The 19,408-nt window shown below is 40.2% G+C and overlaps 1 protein-coding gene across 3 annotated transcripts in view; it reads left to right on the top strand.

The window, feature by feature from the left end:
• The window catches only part of MACROD2 (MACRO domain containing 2), a 2,312,183-nt gene that overhangs the window by 2,082,307 nt on the left and 210,468 nt on the right, over nucleotides 1–19,408 (top strand). For all 3 annotated transcript variants that reach the window (XM_027560273.1, XM_027560275.1, XM_027560274.1), the window contains exon 9: nucleotides 1,201–1,282. In XM_027560273.1, coding sequence (XP_027416074.1) covers nucleotides 1,201–1,282 — 82 coding nt within the window. The remainder of the gene's footprint in view (nucleotides 1–1,200; nucleotides 1,283–19,408) is intronic.

Here is a 19,408-nt window from a genome sequence, read left to right as displayed (position 1 = left end):
GGCAACAGTGGCTGGGGATGCACGGTTTTTGTTAAACCAGTGACTGCAGGAGGAAGTCCACTTAGCTGGGGGTATAGCCTTGTGCAAGGATCAGGAAGCCACATCTCTGAGCCTCCATCAGGGAACCCCGGTGATTGTTCGTGTCCTAATTCTCTCCCTACCCTCCCAGTCACGTAGATCGCTCTTCTCCTAGGAACTCTGGGACTTGGCTCATGTGACTCTGTCCCCTACAGGCTGGGAGAGCTGAGAGGTTGGGAAGATGAAATCCATTTGGGTTTTTTCCTGTGCTGTCACACATACACCCCACTTCTGTTCCCTACTGATGTTCCATTCAATTGCCAGTTGCAATTTGATGGATGGAGTAAATTTTAACTTTTTGTACATTGTTAAAATAAAGGAACAAAGTGGGTGTTAGTTTTCAAGACACAAAATTGAGTCACTGATTTAACATCAGATATCTGTGAGCTGTTAGGTGTACCCCATCTCTCTTCTCTGGTACCAGTTACTCTAGGAATGTCTCAGAGAAACTCCTTACATGCAGAAGCTCTTGAAACAGAAAACAGGGACTGTGCAAACATTTTACTTCTGAAGTGGCATTTCCTTATTCAGTAATAACCTACCAGATTAGTTACATTGGCCTCATGTACTGTCAGCTAATTACAGTTTATTTCTGCTGCATTTCCAAGTATGTAAAGCTAAAAGCAAGTGACTGCATGCAAATTATACTGTGTGAAGCTTTTTGGGTCATGTTCAAATACTAACAGTTTTGATAAATATATTTGTTTAACAAGGGTAGGACAAAGAGCTCTCTGTTTACTGACATACTTTATTGTCATTCCGCCGTACACCTCTCGTGTGGCTGTTTAATAGAACATAAAAGTCTAGGTATCCTGGTGGAATCTCAGATCTTATTTATAGCTTGCTGCAAAGTGGCTTCTTGTCATTTATTATTTCTTATTTGATTTATGCAACATCTTTCCACCAAATTGCCCATGGGTTTATTTACATAGAGAGTGCATTTACAAACACACATACACACACTCACATGTGTGAACTTCACTCAGTGTTCTCATAGAGTTAGCAGTATAGCAGCAAGAGTCTGTGAGAGGGTCTTCCATTTATTTTTTGTTCCAAGACCATATTCTGGGAATGCATTTGCCATATTTCCTCTCACTTTAGGTATCTCTTGTTTGCCCCTAGGTGGATCGGATCATCTTCTGTGTCTTCCTAGAGGTCGACTTTAAAATCTACAAAAAGAAAATGGGCGAGTTTTTCCCAGCAGGTGAGTAAAGCAGTTTGTTTCCCCTGAAATTGGAAGGTGAAAACATGAGGGCGTCACTTGCAGTTCTACTACTTTATTTTGCCGCCTACATAGTCTTACAAGTGTGGTTTCCATACACCAGTCGCATCTGACAACCTGTGTTTTCCTTGCTAAGATCTAAAGGAGGCGACAGGAAATCCAGGCGTGATACGTCCTGCTCTGGCCAGGTGACTGTGTTGTCTTGGGAAACGTGGTTCACCTCCTGAGTCTCAGCCCCTCACATCAGAAGTGAGGGGCTGGACCAAACGATATTTTCTCTTGCCCCAAATTTCATTTCCTGTGATTTCTTCCCCACACTTGTAAGTCATCCAGGTCTAGAAATTGTACGAAACCCATTAATATTTGTAGGCACAATGCAGATTATTACTGCATTCCATCCCTCTTCTCCCCAAATTGCAGTGGAGAGAGCAGTCCTTTCTAGGGCAATCTGAAAAAGGTAGGCTCTCATCTTATTTCATACTACTTTTTAGAAAGTAGGAGAAACCTCAGGGTTATTAAAGAACCTTGAGTAAATGATTTACATCCATTGAATGTGCCATTAACTGTTCTTGGTTCATTTGAATATCACCCCCACTATCCCTCTTCCAGCCTGTGAATACCTTGCTATTTTTATAGTTCCACTATGTCCCAGTACCCTATGTACTTTTTTCAGCCATAGTAAAGACAGCTCCCAGGTAATTCAAATTACCATGAGAGTTCCAAAAAACAGCAAGGAGACATAAGAAAGTCTTCTTAAGTGATCAGTGCAAAGAAATAGAGGGAAAAGTCAGAAAGGAAAAGACTAGAGATCTCTTCAAGAAAATTAGAGCTATCAAGGAAACATTTCATGCAAAGATGGGCACAATAAAGGACAGAAATGGTGTGGACCTAACAGAAGCAGAAGATGTTAAGAAGAGGTGGCAAGGATATACAGAACTACACACAAAAAAAGATCTTCATGACCCATATAACCATGATGGGGTGATCACTCACCTAGAGCCAGACATTCTGGAGTGTGAAGTCAAGTGGGCCTTAGGAAGCATCACTACAAAGAAAGCTAGTGGAGGTGATGGAATTCCAGCTGAGCTATTTCAAATCCTAAAAGATGATGCTGTGAAAGTGCTGCATTCAATATGCCAGCAAATTTGGAAAACTCAGCAGTGGCCACAGAACTGGAAAAGGTCAGGTTTTCATTCCAGTCCCAAAGAAAGGCAATGCCAAAGAATGCTGAAACTACCGCACAATTGCACTCATCTCACACGCTAGCAAAGTAATGCTCAAAATTCTCCAAGCTAGGCTTCAACAGGACATGAACTGAGGATTTCCAGATGTTGAAACTGCATTTTGGAAAGGCAGAGGAACCAGAGATCAAATTGCCAACATACTTTGGATCACAGAAAAAGCAAGAGAGTTCCAGAAAAATATCCACTTCTGCTTCATTGACTACGCAAAAGCCTTTGACTGTGTGGATTACAACAGACTGTGGAAAATCCTTAAAGGGTTGGGAATACTGGACCACCTTACCTGCCTCCTGAGAAACCTATATGCAGGTCAAGAAGCAATAGTTAGAACTGGACATGGAATAATGGACTGATTCCAAATTGGGAAAGGCATACATCAAGATTATATATTGTCACCCTGCTTAGTTAACTTCAAAGCAGAGTACATCATGCGAAATGCCAGGCTAGATGAAGCACAAGCTGGAATCAAGATTGTGAGGAGAACTATCAATAACCTCAGATATGTAGATGACACCAGCCTGATGGCAGAAAGCAAAGAGGAACTAAAGACCCTCTTGATAAAAGTGAACGAGGAGAGTGAGAAAGCTGGCTTAAAACTCAACATTCAAAAAACTAAGATCATGGCATCTGGTCCCATCACTTCATGGCAAATAGATGGGGAAGCAGTGGAAACAGGGACAGACTTTATTTTCTTGGGCTCCAAAATCACTGCAGATGGTGACTGCAGCCATGAAATTAAAAGATGCTTGCTCCTTGGAAGAAAAGCTACAACAAACCTAGCTGCTGCTGCTGCTGCTGCTGCTGCTAAGTCACTTCAGTCGTGTCTGACTCTGTGCAACAAACATAGGCAGCGTATTAAAAAGCAGAGACATTACTTTACCAACAAAGGTCCATATGGTCAAAGCTATGGTTTTCCCAGTAGTCATGTATAGATGTGAGAGTTGGATCATAAAGAAAGCTGAATGCCAAAGAATTGATGCTTTTGGTGTTGGAGAAGACTCTTGACAGTCCCTTAGACTGTAAGGAGATCAAACAAGTCCATCCTAAAGGAAATTGGTCCTGAATATTCATTGGAAGGACTGATGCTGAAGCTGAAGCTCCAATACTTTGGCCACCTGATGTGAAGAACTGACTCATTGGAACAAACCCTGACGTTGCGGGGGAGAAAGGGATGATAGAGGATGAGATGGTTGGATGGCATCACTGACTCAGTGGACATGAGTTTGCGCAAGCTCTGGGAGATGGTGATGGACAGGGAAGCCTGGCATGCTGCAGTCCATGGGGTCACACGGAGTTGGACATGACTGAGTGACTGAACTGAACGGATGAACACTGTGGTGCCTGCCTTTCAGAAAAATTTTTTTGAGGTTTTCATGTCCATCTCAAGTGGTCTTTCATCTAACTAGTGATTCTGGCAGGTAGGAAGGTGTGAATGAAGGCTGCTGGTGCGTGTCACCCTCTTAAGCAACCTTTCATAGCCTCATCATAGAGAGGATGCCCCTTCCACCCTCAGATCAGGATCGGTTGCCTAGCTACAGAAAATGCTGGAGGTGTTCCACTCTGTGCAGATGATCAAGATGGGCTAAGTTCTCCTGGGTGATCTGAAGTCTTCTGTAATGTTATACTTGAAAGGTGAACCTGCTAAGTGTATTTCATTTGGGACTTTACAGTGTCCCCCTAACTGGAACATAACGTCAATCCAGAGAGACTCCCATGTGATGAAGAAGATCAGGGCTGTGATCTTTTTTCTCTTTTTCCTCCTCCTCCTCCTTCCCCTCCTTGTTTCACTTGCATTCATTTTTTTCAAACAACTCAGTATTTTCCAGAATATAAAGCACATAATAGCTGTTTAATAAGTAGCTGCTGATATGAGTTGAATTTAATAAATTCTTTTCTCCATAATCTCATGGCTTCTTTCTGTTTCAATCTCCTTGTTCCATCTTCTCTATTTCCTGTATAATCACACTGAGCAGATTTCTGTATTTTAAAGTCTTCTTAAAAGAAAACGTCCATTCATGTAAAAAATGCAACTGGCTATGGTATGTGCTTGTAAATGTCTTGTCAACACCACAGCATGATTTATAAGATTTTATAGATTTCGGATTCCTTGATATATTTGGCAATAATGACATCATATTCATTTTGAAACCTCTGAAAATGAAAACTTGTTTTCACTCTAACATATGAGAAAAAAAATAATTGTATAAGTATAATGCATTGCTGTTAAAACAAATCTCTCCATCAGCAGGTGTTTCCAGTGATGCAAAGCCAAAAATCATATTACAGGTTTTAAAAAATGGGACAGTTTTAGTGATCTAGAATGTATTAATAGCTATGCAAATAAATTGTTGTTTGAAAATTGCTACTTTAAATAAATCCAAAATGCATCTTAGCACTCGAGCGAGTGAAATAATAATAAAATCATTCTCAGTTTCACATCAGTGCTTTGAATCATGCCGTGCTCATGAAATTATTTCTATTACATATTTATAATAGTAAGTACATTTTTAAACTAAATGTCAAAATCCTCCTATATTGTTCAGTATTTCTGCAATGCTGAGGCATCAGCCATTTGTAAATTCTAAATATGAAATATGAAATAAAAGTAACTTCTAATAGAATATGTGACTGCTAATATAGATGATATACATTATCTGTCCATAATTTGAATTTATGGTTAATTCATGACCATACTATCTTTGACTGGAATATAATTTTTCTGACTTGCACATACTCCCTGGACTGATTTCAGATTATCTAGCTAGTCTTCTTAACCCTTCCCAATGCAGTAATGATCATAGTTTAGGGGGGAAAGTCATTTTTATGTTAAACCAGATCTCTGTGTTTGGGGATACTTTGGTCCCATATCTTTAAATTTCATAATGGAGACTAAGGCAAAATGAATGAGAAAACAATAGAAGTTAGACTAGAAATGATCATAATAAAGATACAGCACATGCATAACTACAGCTTGATGTTACTAACAGGCATAATAGCTAGCCTTATGGATTGCTTTCTATCAGTCATAAGATACATAGAGTAAATCAGTTAAATCTTCATAACTCTGAGAAAGTCAGCACCATAGCAGCCCTACTTTTTTGATATGGAAAATGATGCACACTTCAGAAAAGTGAGACATTCAGCTAGGGACTAACAGAGCTGTATTTTAAAACTGAGAATAGTATCTGTCACCACACAAGTAATAAGAGGGTCTTCTGAGAAGGCTGGGGTCAAATCCTAAGAGGCACCTGGAGCATCGAGAAAGTCTCCCTGATTTCATCTGATTCTCATCACTTTTCAAATCTGCTAGGCTTCTCTTCCTTCTAATGTCTGAGTTTTTCCTCATGAAACCACTCTAATATGAGTCAAGTTGGTACCATATTACAGATTTCAAAATCAAATTCCATCTAACTCATCCAGGTCATGTGGTACAATTTTCTGTAGATAAGTGGTCACTAGGAAGTCAGGAATCACGGGAGAAGATGGAAAAGTGTCCGTATTAGTTTATCAGGGTTGCCATAATAAAGTGTCACAAATTGGATGGCTCAAACAACTGAAATTTATTTTCTCACAATTCTGAGGACTAGAACTTCAGCATCAGGGTGTTGGAGGGGCTGGTTTACTCGCCAGCCTCTCTCCTTGGCTTGTTGATGGCTGTCTTTCTCCTGTGTCTTCGTGTGGTCTTCCCTCTGTGTGTCTTTATCTCAGTCTCCTCTTCTTACACGGACATCATTCATATCGGATCAGGGTCCACCCCGGTAAATTCATTTTAATTTAATTACTTCTTTAAAACCCTATCTCCAGGTAGTCACAGAGAGTTCAGTTCAGTCGCTCAGTCGTGTCCAACTCTTTGCAGCCCCATGGACTGCAGCACGCCAGGCTTCCCTGTCCATCACCAACTCCTGGAGCTTACTTAAACTCATGTCCATTGAGTTGGTGATGCCATCCAACCATCTCATCCTCTGTCATCCCCTTCTCCTCCTGCCTTCAATCTTTCCCAGCATCAGGATCTTTTCAAATGAGTCAGTTCTTTGCATCAGGTGGCCAAAGTACTGGAGTTTCAACTTCAGCGTCAGTCCTTCCAATTAATATTCAGGCCTGATTTCCTTTAGAATGGACTGGTTGGACAGATGGTTAGGGCTTCAAAATATGAGTGTTGGGGAGACACATTTATCCCTTAATAGAGCCCATCAGGGAAATGCATTAGGAACTTTGGAAAAAAGAAACCAGCAACAGGTTTTTTTGAACAGTTTTATGGCTTTCTGTGGGTGAAGTACACATGACTTTTTCTTTCTGGGAGTATTTGTTAGAAGTCTGATGTGGCAGCTTATGGAATTATCATACACTTTAGTTGCAAATAATTTATAGTTACATGTGTCATTTCATAGCCTACAGCAAGTAATATTTGTATGATTCAAGTCAGAAATCTCTTTGTTCTTTACATAAAAGGTTTGGATTTTTCAGTGGGTAGGATTTATTTTGTGTAATTTTCAGTGAATATAAAAAACAAAGCATAAAAACACAAGTTCTGATCTTGAATGTGGAAGTCAGTTTTTTTATTGGACTCAAGTCCTAACAGAGAATTTAAGGACATTAATTTCCCTCATAATAAGAATTCCGTTTCTTAGTTTTGAGATTAGATCAAAGAATCCTCATGTTGGAAACTTGAAAGATAGGGTCAAGTCACCACCTTCCCTTTTTTGGGAGGGAAAGTCAAATTTCTTTACTGTAGGGTTTCCCAAATAGTGGTGATTTTGCCCTTCCAAGAACAATTGGAGACATTTTTGTTACTCACAACTAGAGGAAGGGAAGTGCTACTGGCAACTAGAGAGGCAGTGCCAGGCATGGAACTCAACCTCCTGTGATGCGTGAGACAGCCTCACAGCAAAGACTTCTCCGACCGCAGATGTCAAGAATGCAGAAGCTAAGAAACTCTGCTCTACTGTGACCATCTCTCTCTCACCATTCAGGCCACCAAAGCAGGCTTTGCCTTTGGATCGGGTTTATTTCTACTTGCTAATACCTTACCCAGACTTAGCTGGATTCTGAACCTGTGCCTTCACCCTGACCTTTGGCTCCCTAGATTCACAACCATCTCCTGGTCTAGTCTTCTGGGTTTGCCTTCTCCCCATTCACTCTGGACCCACAGATTTCTTTGCGTGTGCCTCTGCTGCCCCCGCCCCAACTGCCTGGTTCTTCCAGCCCCAGCCCACTCCTGGTATCGCTCATTATTGCTACGTAGGAGATCTGATGTAGTAATCTCAGAAAGTGTGGTTAGCTGTTATGTAGTTTTTATACACCTAACGAATAAGTGTAGAGGTGAAGCTAATAGGCAGAACAAGGAAGAACAAATTCACCAATTATTCTCTCTACATACCTCAAGCAAAAGTTATGATTTCTTTGGCTAAAAGTTTTCACTTTTATCAGTGACCATTGGGTTAGTGACCATTCATTGACAATATTACCTTGTGAGCTCACAAATACATTTGATATTAGAAATCTTCAATCCCCTACAAGTATCCAAACTCAGCTGACTCATTCACAAAGAAACTGACTATGACTAAAAAAATTTATCCATAGTCTCTTTATTGTTTGACCCTGAAAGTGATTAGATTTCTCCAATTTTTCTTCCAAGTATGAAATTTATATAGCTTATATACAATATTCATGTTGACTTATGCAGAGTTAACTATAATTAAATATGTACCTTTCAAATAGTAAGTAGCTGAGAAAATTAATAAAACAGAAAAATGATTCCAGGATGAAGTTGTATTCTTCTTAAACCTGCCACTTGTCTCTAAGAGGAAGATTTGCTTTAGACAGAAAATTTCATTTGTGTTTGAGTGTGACTCAAAAACTATTTGAGAAAATCAAATAGAAAAGAGGCTGAAAATTTCACTCTCTTTTTGATAGACATAGCAAAATAATGATCCATTTGACCCACCAGTATATTTGGGAGGCATTTCCAAGTACAGAATAAAATGATAAACTTTATAAAGCTGCAAAAATATTCAATGCCTTAAAAATGAGCTTGAGAAATATATTTGTATTAATATACACATATAGAAACATGTGTATGACCTGTATAAAGTTACTAGTAGACAAAATTAATAGACATAGAATTATGAATGTTTATAAATTATGAATTTTACTAGAGATGATTTCTGCCCTTAAATATAGATTTTTCTTTGTTGGATATAACGCAAAACCATTTGAATGAAAAAGTCAAAGCATAAGTCAGGTTTGAGAACTCTACATTGGCAACCTGCTAAAAATTAAACAGATGACAGTGGTTGCCTAAATTGCATAGGTTTTATTCAAATATTGACAGACATATTATTAATTTATTTTATTTGAGTGTGCAGACATATTTAGGTTTTATGAAGGAAACCCCAAATATAGATTTTGATGAGAATTGTCATATCTTTTAACATATGCCTATTATTTTCTAAACACAACAAGTCAAGAATCTTCTCAGTCAGGTTCCAATTATTTCAACCTCCTTGCTGCTACTGCTGCTAAGTCGCTTCAGTCGTGTCTGACTCTGTTCGACCCCAAAGACGCCAGCCCACCAGGCTCCCCTGTCCCCTGGGATTCTCCAGGCAAGAATACTGGAGTGGGTTGCCATTTCCTTCTCCAATGCATGAAAGTGAAAAGTGAAAGAAGTCACTCAGTCGTGTCCGAGTCTTAGCGACTCAATGGAATGCAGCCTACCAGGCTCCTCCATCCGTGGGATTTTCCAGGCAAGAGTACTGGAGTGAGGTGCCATTACCTTCTCCGTCAACCTTCAAATATAAATTAAATTGCATTAATACAAATACATCTTTCATTAATTTTCCTGACCATGTGTTTCTGTCATTTATCTCTGTCTAAATTATATACATTCTTTCAGTTTGTCTTCAGCTGAATTTTTATGTTATGATTTCTTTTTTAACCTTTATCTTGTCTCATCAATGGAAAGGTAAATTTGGAGCAAATTGAGACCATTTCTGATACTCTGTTGTACTTCCATAATCTGGAAAATTTCAAAATATATATAGTAGGTGTTCATTAAACTAACAAAAAGCTACCATGACTTTTTAAGCTAAAACAAATAGCTCAGTTGGTAAAGAATCCACCAGCAATGCAGATAGCCCTGGTTTGATCCCTGGGTCAGGAAGATCCATTGGAAAAGGGATAGGCTACCCACTCCAGTATTCTTGGGCTTCTCTTGTGGCTCAGCTGGTAAAGAATCTGCCTGCAATGCAGGAGACCTGGGTTTGATCCCTGGGTTGAGAAGGTCCCATAAAGAAGGGAAAGACTACCCACTCCAGTATTTTGGCCTGGACAATTCCAGGGACTATACAAAGTCCATGGGGTCACAAAGAGTTGGACATAACTGATTGACTTTCACTTTTCACTCAAGTAAAAGATCTTTTTTTTTTTTCCAGAAATCCTAATCTAGATAAAGGAACAGCACTTTTCATATATTTTTTGTCATAAGGGAAGAATATTTCTCTAAAATTATCTTTCTAAAATTACATCCTCTAACTAATGAACATGATTTTTTAAAATTTATACCTGAATCTACTCTTCCAAAGCTAAGAAGAAAAAGGTACAGTCAGCCCTTCATATTCATAGCTTCCATATCTGTAGATTCAACCAACCTTTTTTAAAATATAAAATTTTTGCAAGTCCTTCAAAGCAAAACTTGAATTTGCTACATGCTAAGCATTTACATAGCATGTACATGGTATTAGGTATTATCAGTATTCTAGGAATGATTTAAAGTATATGAGAGGACAGGTGTAGGTTACATGCAAGTAATATGCCATTTTGTACAAAGGACTTGAGCGTCCCTAGATTTAGGTATCTGCCTAAGATTCCTAGAACCAATCTCCTTCAGATACCAAGGGTTTGACTGTATTCACCCAACTTCTTTTTCATCTCCCTTCTCACTCATAAGTTTTTCTCATACACCATCAGTATTATATGTCTCCTATGTGCCCAAGACTTTGATCACTATTGCATTTAAAGTACAGTTCTCATAAGATCCTGAAATGGCAAGTATTATACACAAGAGTTGGAAGACAACATCAGCAAATAATCAAATACAACACTGATATAGTCACAGTACCAGGAATTCTAGGCAGATACATATGAGGACCAGAGTGGGTAAGCTAAGTTTCATGAAGATTCTAGTACCTGTAGTGAGCTTTAAGAGATGAACAGAAGGAAATTCCCTGGTGGTTCAGGAGTTAGGATTCGTGCTTTCACGGCTGAGGACATGGGTTCTCATCCTTAGTGAGAACCCATTGAACTAAGGTTCAATCCTTAGTGAGGACCTAAGATCCCTCAAGCTGTGTGGCACAGCCAAAAAAAAAAGGATGAGCAGGAGCAGAGATGTGATGTCAAATGTTGTGTAAGAGACAGAGGAAGAAGGGCAGTTCATATGGGAGAATCAGGGAAAATAAATAAGATGCTTCTATCAAACGTGTGAATCCTTGACTCAGAAATGTTGACATCCATCACCATGTAATAGCTAGTTGGGCCTGAGAGTAAGCCTTTCAGTGGGATTAAGGAGGGTTATTTCATTCCTAACTAGAGACTGGCCTTCCAACAAGAATCCTATGGCATAGGTTCATCAACTGATTTTGGGGGGATAACAATGAACAGGACACTGAAGAAAGCTCAGCCAATTGCCCCAAATCATGTAGATGGGTATTTCTAACCTCAAATCCTTCCTGCTATGCAACACTTCTTCCCATAACAATTCTGAAAATGTGGGCAGTTGTTCAAAGCTAGATTTTCTGCTAAGAAAGTCATATGTTATCTATTTGTTGTAATAGCCCTAGAGTTTCTGAAGTGCTAAACATGCCTCCAGCCACAGGGCATGCCCACATGTCCTTTTCCTTCCTCTTCTTATCTGCTTCCCAGTCATCTGTTTTCCAAGAACATCAGTGAAGCACGGGGCACCATGATCTGCTATGGTTTACTTTACTCTTGCCATATCAACACAGTGGTCAGAAGGCCAAGTTTGAAGGCCTTGGTGGTGATAGGCATGGTGAAGACCTGAAAAACCTAACTAATAGCTAATGAAGAGCTTGGCACATAGTCAAAGCCATCTGCTTGTTGGAAGAAAACCTCTAGGCTTGTCATCACAAACAGTCTCTGTTCCTGAGACAGCCTCCTCAGAACTGTGGGACTTTGTGTAGGTTGTTTAATCTTTCCACGCTTCACTTTTGTCCTGGGCACAAGCGGTGATGGGACATTTCCAAACAGAATGAATAACAACGTAAATGAATATTCAGAGAGATGTCTAGACCAAGGATTATGCATTTAAAAGATGCCTGTTTACTTCTTCTTGTAATTTTAAAAGGAGGCATTTCAGTCATTGGACCATGTTTTAAAATATATATAGCTTCTAGAAAATAATATATAGAAAACTTCTTATTGTAATATAAAAGTAGCACAGATTTGTAGTAAAAAAAAAAAAAAAGAGAGAATCCAAAAGAAAAAAATACAAATAATTTTTTATCCTATAGTTCAGAGATGAATTAGATTTCATTGTTTATCCTTTAGGTCTTTTAAAATGCAAAGTGAAAACAACCAAAAATGCAGTCTTATAACTCACAGTGTGTCACATACCACAGATCATGAACATTTTTTCATGTCATTATATATTGTTCTGTAACAAGGAGATCCAACCAGTCCATTCTAAAGGAGATCAGTCCTGGGTGTTCTTTGGAAGGAATGATGCTAAAGTTGAAACTCCAGTACTTTGGCCACCTCATGCGAAGAGCTGACTCATTGGAAAAGACTCTGGTGCTGGGAGGGATTGAGGGCAGGAGGAGAAGGAGACGACAGAGGATGAGATGGCTGGATAGCATCACCGACTCAATGGACATGGGTTTGGGTGAACTCCAGGAGTTGGTGATGGACAGGGAGGCCTGGCGTGCTGCGATTCATGGGGTTGCAAAGAGTCGGACACGACTGAGCAACTGAACTGAGCATAATCTTAATGAACCCAATGTTTACCCAAAATTGTATTGTTGAACTGTGAAAATATCATTGCAAATTATTCTCTATTTGTTGATGAATGACACTTATAGAAGCACATCTTTATAGGTAAACATTGGCATATATCCACAATTTTTTTAGAAACTTTTCTAGAAGGAGTATTACTCTTTCAAAATGCATAAAAAATCAAGATGCTTCTGATAGTAATCGTCAAATTGGCCTTTGTGTTTACAAGCCTGTGAGTGAGTGGCGTGTACTCAGGAGTCACCATTCCCAGAGGCAAGCATGTGAACATTGACACCTCACGTTGAACAGCCTTTCAGGCTAATGTCCTTTCAGGCTAATGTAACAAAAATCCATAAACAGGAGGCTCATAAACAACAGAAAGTTATCTCTCACAGTTCTGGAGGCTGGAATTGTGAGACCATAGTGCCAGCGTGGCCAGGTTCTGGTGAGGACCCACTCCTGAGTTGCAGGCGGCTGTTTTCTCATTGTGTCCTCATGTGGTGGAAGGAGAGTTCTCTGGGGTTCCTGTTATAAAGGCATGAATCCCATTCATGAGAGGTGCACCTTCACAATTAATTATCTCCCAAAGTCTTACCTCCTAATACCATCTCACCGGGGGCTAGGATTTCAAAATATGAATTCTGGGGGAGCACAAACATTCAGTCCATTGCACAGAATTTATATTCTCATAAGCAGTATTTAAGATTTTACTATTTCCTTACTCTTCCAAGTAGTATACATTCTCATGCTATCAATTTTATACATGAATTAAGCTAATTAATGGATAACAAAGTGCATTTCTTTTATTAGTAGTATAGCTAATCCCTTTTTCAGTTGTTTATTATAGCTCAAAATGTCCTATGTGAAATGGCTAATCATATCTTTTGCACATTTATACTGACTATTGTATATTTATCCTTATTGATTTGTAAGAACAATTTGTATATTAAAGCTGTTAATCTTTTCAAATGTATGTTGCAAGTAGCTCCCCGGTTAGTCATCTGTCTTTGTGATGTTAGTTAGCTATTATTCTTTTATGACCAAAACAATGAGGAAAGGTAGGCATAAAGACAAAAGAAAGAGGAAAGGAAATGTGAAAAAGAGGAGGGTGGAGAATGGAAAGGAGGGAGGAAGGGGAGATGAAAGAAAGAATGAAGACTGAATAAAAGAAAGCAAAGAAGAAACTTTTTATACAAGAGAATGAAGTTGAAAATTAAAAACTCAGGAAAGACCTTGATTTTAAGTGTAGGTACTTGACCCCTTAGGAAATCACTATGTCTAAATGAAGTCATTCTTAGTTCTACTCCTCAGATACTTTGTATGCAAAGCCATCTGCTTCCTGATTTACTAGATGTGGGAGGAGGAATGATGCCTTAAACCCCCCAAAGATGCCTTCAACCCCAGAATCTGTAAATAGGTTAACATTGCAGAGGGGAGATAAGATTGCAAATGAAATCAGAGCTGCTGATTAGCTGATCTTAAAATAGGGATATTATCCTGACTTATCTGAGTGGGCCAATGTAATCACAAGGGTCCTTAAAAACTGGGAGAAGGAGACAGAAAGAAGAGAGTCTGAGGGAGACATGACTGTGGAATAATGTGCAGAGAGATTCAGCCTGGCTGGCTTTCATGATGCAAAGGGGGCCGTGAGCTGAGAAATGTGCGTGGCCTCTAGCAGCTGCAAGGTTGAAGGTACAGATCCTCCTCTAGAGCCCGCAGGAAGGATTGCAGCCCTGCCAACACCTTGTTTAACCCAGTTAGGTCCACGTCTGACTTCTCATCCACAGGACTGTAACATGATAATTTTGAGTTGTTGTAAGGCACTAAGTACATAGAAATTTTTTACAGCAGCACCAGTGAACTAATTCATCAGTTGTCTTTGAATAAGTAAAGGGAACTCAAGCAAATTGTTGACCCGGTCTGAATTGCACATTGTTTTTATTTAAAATGGCACATTCGGTGCATAGAAAAATCTATAGAGTGAAATAACTCAAAGTTTTCTTTAATTATGGATATTTACAGGGACTTGGCACTTTTGTGCTCATTTGTACATTTTTAATGTGCAGGTCGCATTGATGCTTAGAATTATGCAAGACCTGCTTTCTGTAATGTGCATAAAGGAGTTGACTGCCTTCTTAGGAAATGGGGTACTAACCATTTCCACTTGATGGGCCTCAAAAGCTACAAACACATTTTGCCTTCAATGAAAATCCAGTGAAGTGTTGCTGTAACCAGGCAACCCGAATGCAGGAACAAGCAGCAGGCCTAGACAGAAAGCCATCGGTGTCTTCAAAGGGGAAGAATGTGCAGTGTGTGTAGCAAATGCTGATAAACAGCAGAACAAATAAAGACCTAAGGACACAAGCCTTGACTAAGCAGAGTTTGATCTCATTAGGGAGTTCTGATAAAAGAGAAGGCAAAATGCTGCTGGCAGAAGGGCGGATGCTGTAGGCATCTGTACAAAAAACCCCTACAAGGTGCTTTAGAAAGAGTCCTCAAAAGTCCTGGGTAGACTGCTTTCTGCTGTGTAGTTGAAAACATTGAGGCAGGTGTGGGAAGAGTAACAGTAACTTTTGAGAATAGTGTATAAATGAAATAATTTCTAATAAGACACAGAAGTAAGAATAAACAATAGAGTAGGTGAAAATCCTCCAACCTACATGACACCGTATGCATAGACCTGACTTGTGCCCTCAGCCACATCTTCTTTCCAAATTTATTTTACTGAAGGGCAATTGATTTACAAAGTTGTGTTCATTTCTGCTGTACAGCAGAGTGATTTAGTTCTGCATATACATATAATATTTTTCACATTCTTTATTATAGGATGTTGAATATAGTTCCCTGTGCTATTCAGAGGGCCTTGTTGTCTGTCCATTCAATATATAATAGTTTGCGTCTGCTAATGCCAAGTTCTCACTCCATCCCTCCCCAACATCTCCTTCCCTTTGGCAACCACAAGTCTCTTTCCTAGGCCTGTGAGTCTGTTTCTGTTTCAGATAAATTCATTTGTGTCGTATTTTAGATTCCACATGTAAGTGATATTATACGGTATCTACCTTTCTCTGTCTGACTTGGTCTGTCCATGTGGCTGCAAATGGCATTACTTCATTTTTTTTATGGCTGTGTAGGCAATGACACCCCACTTCAGTACTTTTGCCTGGAGAATCCCATGGATGGAGGAGCCTGGTGGGCTGCAGTCCATGGGGTCGCAAACAGTCAGACACGACTGAGCGACTTCACTTTCACTTTTCACTTTCATGCATTGGAGGAGGAAATGGCAACCCACTCCAGTGTTCTTGCCTGGAGACTCCCAGGGACGGGGGAGCCTGGTGGGCTGCCGTCTATGGGGTCACACAGAGTCGGACACGACTGAAGTGACTTAGCAGCAGCAGCAGCAGTATTTCATTCAGGAGACCGCCAGTTCAAATCCTGAGTCGGGAAGATCCCCTGGAGAAGGCTACCCAATCCAGTACTCATGGGCTTCCCTGGTGGCTCAGATGGTAAAGAATCCGCCTGCAATGTGGGATACCTGGGTTCGATCCCTGGGTTGGGAAGATCCCCTGGTGGAGGGCATGGCAACCCACTCTACTATTCTTGCCTGAAGAATCCCATGGACAGGGGAGCCTGGCAGCCTAGTCCATAGGGTCACAAAGAGCCAGACATGACTGAGTGACTAAGCACAGCACAACACAGTATTTTATTCAGCCGGTGATGGAAATTTAGGTTGTTCCCGTGTGTTGGCTGTTGTAGATGGTGCTGCTATGATCTTTGGGTTGCATGTATCTTTTTGAATGATAGTTTTGCCCAAGTACATGCCCAGGAGTGGGATCTCAGACAAATATCTCTGAAGAGGTGTCGATCTCCTTCACTTGCTATTTACTCAGCAGTCCACAGCAATTATGCGGTTCTCTCTATCCTGCTACAGCTGCTGTCCTCGTGGAGGTTATCAAAACCTGTTGGGTGGGTGGAGTGTGGTTTTCGAAACCAGTGAATATTTGATCACATGACTCCATGTGACCCTTTGCAGCCTTTATTTCACCTGCCTGGGCATCCTGTCTCCACTTCTCTCTGTATCCTCACTGCACACGACCATCTCCAGCCAAGAGTCCCTCAGCATGTCTCACTCAACACATCTAAAACTAAATCCAAAGTCTCCCCTTCCCCATCGCCCCACTCCTGAACCCCATATCTTTGGGATTGGTACCATCATGTACCTAGTTGGCCAAACCAGAAACAGCAGAACCATGCAGTTTTCTGAGCAATGCCTTTTACTTATTGATTTATTTATAAATGAATGAGCTTTGAGTGCTCCTCTTAGGTCAATGACCAGGTGGGAGAAGGAGAAAAAAAAATTTTTTTGACTTTAAAAAAAAACTCTCTCCTGGCCCTCTCAGGGACCTTCCATAAAGTAAATTTAGCAATTTGTGAGATCCAGGGGGCCCCGGTTTTCAATGTAATGCAAGATACTCTGTGAGGAATTCATCTTTATGTCTTTCCTTGCTTCCAATTTCTGCTTTGTCAAGTTTCCCAAGAAGCCATGAGGATACCCTTATCTTTCCTACTTCTTGGAAATCCTGAAAAGTTTGGAGCATTGTGTTTTTGCTAATGCTATCTCCTTTCTCTGCAAATGCAAACTGCTCCTAGAAGCTGTGGATAAAGAGAAATGCAAATCAAAACCACTATGAGGTACCATTTCACACCAGTCAGAATGGCTGCGATCCAAAAGTCTACAAATAATAAATGCTGGAGAGGCTGTGGAGAAAAGGGAACCCTCTTACACTGTTGGTGGGAATGCAAACTAGTACAGCCACTATGGAGAACAGTGTGGAGATTCCTTAAAAAACTGGAAATAGAACTGCCTTATGATCCAGCAACCCCACTGCTGGGCATACACACTGAGAAAACCAGAAGGGAAAGAGACACGTGTACCCCAATGTTCATCACAGCACTGTTTATAATAGCCAAGACATGGAAGCAACCTAGATGTCCATCAGCAGATGAATGGATAAGAAAGCTGTGGTACATATACACAATGGAGTATTACTCAGCCATTAAAAAGAATACATTTGAATCAGTTCTAATGAGGTGGATGAAACTGGAGCCTATTATACAGAGTGAAGTAAGCCAGAAGGAAAAACATAAATACAGTATACTAACACATATATATGGAATTTAGAAATATGGTAACAATAACCCGGTGTACGAGACAGCAAAAGAGACACTGATGTATAGAACAGTCTTATGGACTCTGTGGGAAAGGGAGAGGGTGGGAAGATTTGGGAGAATGGCAATGAAACATGTAAAATATCATGTAGGAAACGAGTTGCCAGTCCAGGTTCGATGCATGATGCTGGGTGCTTGGGGCTGGTGCACTGGGACGGCCCAGAGGGATGGTATGGGGAGGGAGGAGGGAGGAGGGTTCGGGATGGGGAACACATGTATACCTGTGGCGGATTCATTTTGATATTTGGCAAAACTAATACAATTATGTAAAGTTTAAAAATAAAATAAAATAATATAAAAAAATAAAGGATAAATAAAAAGCCTGTGCTGTGAAAATTAAGCCTTAGGAGAGAGGACTTGGGTGCTCATGAAATAAAAGCCGAGATCACTGTAATTGTTCTGCTTTACAGACTTGCCCATATGCGGGGGTGTCCCTGAAGTTTTGACGACAGTATTGTTTTATCTATTTCACGTGCCTGTCATTCGTTTTCCCCCCACCTCCACCCACCCCCTGCCTGGGAGTGGAGAGGCTGCCTTAATAGTCCATGAGGGTAACTTTCCTTGTAACACACTCCTTTGTCCATGCAACCCACAGGTCTCTTTGACTGAAGCTGGAGCTTCAGTAGACATGTACATGTCCATCCATGTACATGTCCCTCAGCCAATCTGAGGGTCCTGGCCATGGACCATGATAACCATGCCTTCCAGCTATGTGTTAGCTGGGTGATTTCAAGCATATGTTATCTTATAAGGAGAAGAACTGTTTCTTGCTCCCAGAAACCATGTGGTTTGGGTATCCCTTACCAGCATCAGTATTGGTTAAGCATCCAAGTTAGCTTAGCTTGGATGAAAAGTGAGGCAGCTACTGCTTTTGAAAGATTCTCCTCCAGTGCACAAGTAGTACTTTGGAATATCAGCTTATATGAGCATCACCTGGAGGGCTTATTAAAACACAGAGTGATGGGTCCCTCCCTGAGAACTTGTGATCTTTAATGGGACCCAAGAACTTGCATTTCTAACAAGTTATCAGATGATAATGCCAATGACGCTGCTGGTCCAGAGACCGCACTTTAGACTGAAGTTCTTTGGGGTTTTGTAGTTTGTCTGTTTTCTTTTTACTTCCCTTAAAGACTGCATTAATTATGGGAACTCTAGGTAAGTAGAGAAGAGGCAAACCCTAAGTCATTGCAAAACCTGTGGTATACTTTGTCTTTCAGGGAAGCATGGGACCATTTGTTATTACTATTTACCTTCTCCAAAAACAGATATCTTTAAGCCAACAATCTTTCATATCAACTCAATCTCCCATAGAAGATAAAGTAGATAGCTGTGAAAGTAGGTAAAATGCTTCCTTATGAAGGGGTTTCTGAAGTGTACAGAGCTAGGTGTTACTGAAAACTAGTTGTTTTTCATACTTGTATTTGATCTAAATAAGAACCTTAGTCATATTTGTACTTTCTGTGAAGAATTCAACAGGTTAATCTGATAGTGAAATGAATACAAATTGTATCCATTATGAAATTCATATCAAAGAGGCCCCTTCAGATGAAACTGAGCCTTAGTCTCTGGGTGCCCTTGGCAGAGGAAGTGAAGTGAAAGTCGCTCATCGTGTCTGATTCTTTGCAACCCCATGGAC

This window comes from Bos indicus x Bos taurus, chromosome 13 (assembly GCF_003369695.1).
Source record: "Bos indicus x Bos taurus breed Angus x Brahman F1 hybrid chromosome 13, Bos_hybrid_MaternalHap_v2.0, whole genome shotgun sequence".
In the NCBI taxonomy this organism is placed as follows: domain Eukaryota; kingdom Metazoa; phylum Chordata; class Mammalia; order Artiodactyla; family Bovidae; genus Bos; species Bos indicus x Bos taurus.
The sequence above is the reverse complement of the archived record's forward strand: the minus strand, read 5'-3'. Positions and strand labels throughout refer to the sequence as shown.